This window comes from Falco rusticolus, chromosome 1 (genome assembly GCF_015220075.1).
Source record: "Falco rusticolus isolate bFalRus1 chromosome 1, bFalRus1.pri, whole genome shotgun sequence".
Lineage (NCBI taxonomy): Eukaryota > Metazoa > Chordata > Aves > Falconiformes > Falconidae > Falco > Falco rusticolus.
Window position 1 is genome coordinate 71,563,418 of NC_051187.1, and position 6,148 is coordinate 71,569,565.

At 38.8% G+C, this 6,148-nt stretch overlaps 1 protein-coding gene across 1 annotated transcript in view; it reads right to left on the minus strand.

Moving 5' to 3' along the window:
• GRXCR1 (glutaredoxin and cysteine rich domain containing 1) overlaps positions 1–3,224 on the minus strand; it is a 41,258-nt gene extending 38,034 nt beyond the window's left edge. Inside the window, exon 1 of the mRNA XM_037400910.1 lies at positions 2,690–3,224. Coding sequence (XP_037256807.1) covers positions 2,690–3,136 — 447 coding nt within the window. The 5' untranslated portion in view covers positions 3,137–3,224. The remainder of the gene's footprint in view (positions 1–2,689) is intronic.
• Positions 3,225–6,148: the final 2,924 nt, after the last annotated feature.

The following is a 6,148-nucleotide window of genomic DNA, read 5'->3' on the forward strand; positions in this document are numbered from 1 at the left end:
TATTGAGTTATCACAGAATCACAGAATGGTCAGGGTTGGAAGGCACCTCTGGAAATCATCTAGTCCAAACCCCTGCTAAAGCAGGTTCTCCTAGAGCAGGTTGCACAGAATCACGTCCAGGTGGGTTTTGAATATCTCCAGGGAAGGAGACTCCACACACTCCCTGGGCAGCTTGTCCCAGTGCTCTGCCACCCGCAAAGTAAAGAAGTTCCTCATATTCAGATGAAACTTCCTGGACTGCAGTTTGCACCCACTGCCCCTTGTCCTGTCTCTTATTATATCTTCTAATAAAGACACACTTCTACCTTATCATACCTTTGAATGAAGAACTCTTGTTGTTCTCTAAGTGGTATTACCGTGCAATTAATTGTCTGGAGCGGATTTACAGAAAACTAGAAATCATCCTTTAATCTCATCCTAAAGGTCACTACTTCATTTGTAATTGGAAGAATTTTAATCATATTTCACATTAGGATCAAGCAGTTCCGAATCAGTCTCAAAGTCAACTTTGTACTTTGCTGTCTTCTGTGTTCACCATGTGGCATAGAAAACTGGCTTACAGTATGACATGAAAGATATGCAAACGATCATTCCTCTTCACTAGACGTCAAACCTTATCTCTGGGGAAACAAGAACTTGTTTGTGTAGAAACCTCAAATCATGATGTTCTGTATATTATTGAATATATGTCTTTGATCCACTAGATTCTTAAGCTAAGAATATACAGTTATTTCTGGTTATCAGTCATCTAGACCTGCCTAAGCAGAAGCTGCTTAGTTCCCCATCTGTTTTCCTCATCTGCTTTCAAAACCTGCCTATACTTTTGGTCTTTACAATGCCGGTAGCTGAGAGTTCTTAAATTTAATTACGTGCTGTACAAAAACCTGTTTGTTTTCACCTGGTAATTTAATTTTTCCACTTTCTTCAGCTGTAAAATATTGACAGTACAAAATCCTTACCACCTTTTAAACCATTCATTATTTTATAGGCTTTAACTATAGACCTCTGGTGATAAACTTGGCTACGTATCATTTTTCAAAGTTATCAGATGGATACATCTCCTCTCAAGTATTACTTTCTTCCAGCAAAACACCTGATGGAAGTAGTGCTGGTCCTAGCTGTAACTCTACTAAAAGAAACTTCGTTGCAAAGAACATTGATTTCAGTCCATGAACCTTTCCCAAAGAACTTCCAAACTAAAACTGGATATAGAAACAGGAAGACAGGGAGGCTAATTAAGGTATATACGTCTTCAAATGGGTCTATTTATCTAGCTTATTCACATTTCTTAGCTTGATGTTAATGATGAAGTGGAAAAAAGCCTTTAGGAGGTAATGAGGTTAGCGAGGTGAAATGGTGTACTGCATGTAGCAAAACAACATGGAACAGTATTGAGAATCCAAGTCGGAGAAGAACCCAGACATGAACCAGTTAATACTTCCTAATTCATATCTACTTAGAAAATATGACTTTCTTACAAATTTTATCAGACTAGGGAACTCAAGGACAAACTCTTCAGTGAGTGGCTTGAAAGAAAGCAAGCTACTTGAGTGTTATGTGATGTCAAAACAAAAAAGGAACAGCTAATTCATCTTTGAAACATCCAACTTCCACAGGAACATCAGTATTGACAAAAAGACTGTTGTAATTTAGGTACAACATAGAGGATAAATTAATATTCAGAAGCAAGAGAATGTTAATCCATAGCCATTTCTAAGCATATTATGAAATGACTTAGTTTCAAAGTAAGAAAGAACTTCAGAAGATTTCACTTCCATACACAACAGTTGTTACTGATATCAAATTCCCAATGCTTTAAAATTGCATAAACACTTTTGAAATGATACCCTGAAGCCAATTGTAGATGAATTTAAGTGACCATCATAATATAACAACCTTTAGAAAGAGTTTGGTTCCATACTTGTTGCTCTTTTTTTCAATAGTAATGATTTAAAGGCTTGAATAGCCTATATAGATAAAACATATACATGAGCTAATTGTTTTAGAACTCTTATCTCGATTTTTCTGAGGCCTGTGTTTCTCTGCCTAAGGCATCAGTGTGGCATATACTGTTTCAAATACAGATATTCTGCTCCTTCTACAAAATAAATGGAAAACACATGTTAATAAAAGAGACGTCCGACTAAGATTTCATTCCTCTGAAATTTTAATGTGGGAAAACCGTCAATGCTGCCATCCTGCACCTAATTTGATCTACTTTGCACATTAAACACAATGGGATTTGCAAGTATACTTATTTACATGTAGGGGACAGTGGATAACATCATAAACTCATTAGAACTAATATAATAGGAGTAGAAACATGACACATCCCTGTACGGTGGGTCTGTACAAACCTCCAATAAAGTGCCAGCTAATTCCTCTGTTAACGTTTCTTTCCTGGTCCATACGTGGGAAGCACAACATACACATCTCTACTCAGCAAACTTCAGGCCAATTTTGGAAGAAAAAGTTCACAGTCAATTTGGAGTGTGGAAATGGGGAGGTGTTATACAGCAGAAAGAACAATGAGCCCCTCCTGGGCAACAACAGCAAGTGGATGGCAATGGAAATGAGGCAGAACATTGAGAAATCATAAATGAGAGAGGTTTGGACAAAGGGAAGAATAACATGAGGAGTTAAAAGGAACAGACACAGGGCTTACAGCCAGCAGAACCACATCACCTACCTGAAATACTTTTGCCAAATTGTCGAAGAGGGCTTGACCAGCGCTCACTTTATGCTTGACTCCCCTGACTGTGCCATTTTTGCTGAGGATGTTGACTCGCTTTGTACCAAACCTCCTCTCTTTAGTGGCTCTGACTAAAATGAGCAAGTCATCCTGCTCGTTCTCATTTTCGTCGCACTCGGACCCTACGTGTCCATTCTGCTGCCCATCCACTTCGCTCAGCCGGCTGGTTTGGTCAGTCTCTGAGCTACTGGCATACTCGGAGTCCAGAGAGTCGGCAGCCTCCCCGTCAGCGTACACCTCCTTCAGCACCCTCCCGCTGTGCGAGGACGCAACGCGGAATCGAACCTTCCTTGACAGCCTCTCGCTGTCCGCCTTTATCTCACTTTTAAACATCGCCTCTTCCATTGATATAAGCAGTTTGCATTGTTCCAGCGTGGTGCCCATTGCATTTGCCAGTTTGTCACACTTAACAACAATATCAGCGCTGTTTTCTGTTGACAGGGGTTCTCATATTAAACTAAAGAGGGTTCCCAAGAAGCTACACTGCCGTTCTGCAGTTAATAATGGATGCATTTGTGCTATGGTTACCTTTAAACTAAAACCTGTAAAATGATCTAATCAATTAAATATTAAAAAGCCATTGTGTATTTTTTAGCACTAAGGAAGAAGCAAGAAAGGGAGAAATTATATTCATTGAATAAAATAAAAATTCAAATCCACAGACGATAAACCCAGAACAGAAATTACATGAGTTTATATGAATGCAGTTTTTGTTTGCCAGGAACGAAAAAGAGGAAGACCTTTTCACAAGGTCTGCAGAGTCAAAACTGTTGATGTACATTACATCTAAGGGGAAAATCACAAACTTCAGCACTGAAGAGGAGTCAATGATGGGCACGTTTCTTTCATCAAAACAATTCCCCTACCAGTCAGACCTCATTCACCAAAGTTTGCTTTTTATATAAACTTCCAGAGTTTCAGCAAGGAGCTCTGACTTGGTGTTTTGTGATGCTGGCCTTTTCACAGACTGGCAGGGCAATGGGGAAGTGATTAGTCACAATGTGCTGCACAGAGTTATGCAGTGTTATTAAATAAAACTGAGCCACAGGTAGTACCACACAGCCTCTGTTCTGCTTTGCCAATTATTCAAGGGACTGGGCCAAGGGAATCTGAACAGGGAATAGGAGGAAGCTAATTAACTGGAGAAACAAGGATCAACCAAAAGTAGGTGGATTCAACCACAGTGGAAGCCAATTCCCCTATCCCAGCAAATCACAAGTAGAGGTTAGCTCAGCATGAGGTACCTGGCTCTAGATGTAAAAATAACAAACCCAAACTTGAGGTTTCTGGCTAGGTCTACTAAATATCATGTAGCAGCACCTTAGACCCCCAAGGTGGTTGGTTCTGAGTTTGCATGATGGTCTCTACTTCCAGTGCTATTTCTGCATTTTCATCATCTAAAGTAAAATGCAAAGTATTCCTTAAAACAGCACCAAGAACTCTTCTCATTTTCCTAGCAAACATTCCCTACACTCTACAGCTCCATTCGCTCTCTAGACTCATGAATACTGAATTGCTTCCTGAAGCCTGTGACCCCCCCGACAGTTGTAGGCATGAAATGTGTCCCCAGACTCTCAGCCAACCCAGAATGGTAATGCCTATGGTCACAAGCAGCTGCAGAGCTTGAAGCATCTGAGGAGGCTTTCTGGCCAAGATTTTGGAAATGCAGGCTCAGATCTTTCAGCAGTTAGGTGGGGGTTATTGCAACTTTCTTTTGAACAAGAGGCATGAAAATACTGCTTTTCAGCCCAAGTAAAATCATCAGCCTTCTGACTAAAATTGCTTATTTTCCATCTACAAAATGAAAACAGAAATTATTAGTGGTATTTCCTAATGCTAGTGGTTGCCATGCTTCTTTCTAAAATGAGATGATTCACTGTATTATCAACTACTATTATTCACACAGAAAAAAATAGGTAAAAATAATAAGTTACAAGACTTAAAATGCATTGCTAGTCATCTTTCAGAGAAGAAAAACAGCTTCTATCAGTCTGTATTAATATTGAATACAGTTACAAGACACCTTGTGAAAACCGTTTCGGGGTGGGAGGTTGAATCACACTGATTGTGATATAGCCGCTTTAGCAGGAGCTTTGACAACAAATACTGTTCATCATTACTAAAAACCGGCTTTAGAACTAAGAACATTCTGTAGCAGAATTGATATTTCAAAATGTCTTTCATTGAATTATCCAAACAGGGCTGCAAGATACCTGGAGAAATCACTCAGCCTGTTACCTACCCCAAAGTTAACTATCATCATGTTTCCATGATTATCTGAGTGATCTCCTGTTGGAAACCTGCAGTAATTAACTGTTCATATTAAATTTTAATTAAATAATAAAACCCAAGTGCTTTGCAAAGAATTGCCACAGATTAAAAAATCTGAGCTTCTATACCAGAAATATTTTCCACAACACTTTTATAACATTTTTGTCTCCTCCAATTGATGCTGTATATTCTTTAATACAGAAACAATTTTACTCCTATTGCAGGCAACGGAAAAGCTGGTATTGTCTGTAGTGCAAAGGATTTGAAGCTACCTGAATGATTTAAAAAGTTAATGTAGCATTGAATAAATGCAGAATTAATCAGTACCGCATTTTAAAAACACTCCAAATACTGTTAGCATCTTGTTCTCTGTTAGTAGGAAATTAGCTCATCGTTTAGTTTCATGGCAATTCCATTCTTCACTGAGAAATATTTTTATGCCTGGTTATGAGAAGCCATATGCACAGCTTTCTCTGCAGAAAAATAGTTAAGCACAGTGGAGCATGTCCCTTGACAGAGTCATTTACACACATAATTCATCTTGATGTTCCAGCTGTGGACCTTCTCTGAGCAAACATGTGACTTTAAGGGTAAGTGCACATAACCAGCAGGAAACAGATTACAGACTTTAAACTGGTTGTCTTCATGACAGAAGACATTTGAGAGTTCAGAGACCTGAAATGCACATATTTGTACCATCTGCTGGGTGCGTGTTCTCAACAAAGGCAAAGAGGATGAAACTTGACTAAGCATCTCTGTCCCTCTGATAGAATAAAATTTATAGTAAATGCTGACACTAACTCACCCAGTTTGATGCTGCACCTTGCCAGTTGTCATATTTGTGTTTATCATTTTCTAGCTTCTCTAGACAAACTTCTTTTCTTTCAAAGGTTTATTTCATTTAATGAGCAATATCCATTAAAAACCAATGTGGTGAGTTTTTTTGATGCATGTGATATTTCTTACCCATAATTATGACTCTTCCTGAGTCATTTGGCTATTGTTAGGTCTTGGGTTTGCTTAGTTTTGTTCCAAAGTTCTGCTATTGATTAACTTGAAGTCAGGGGGTCTGGTAAGCATAAAGTTGAAGCACACAGATTAAAAAAAAGTCACTACAGAGAGAGA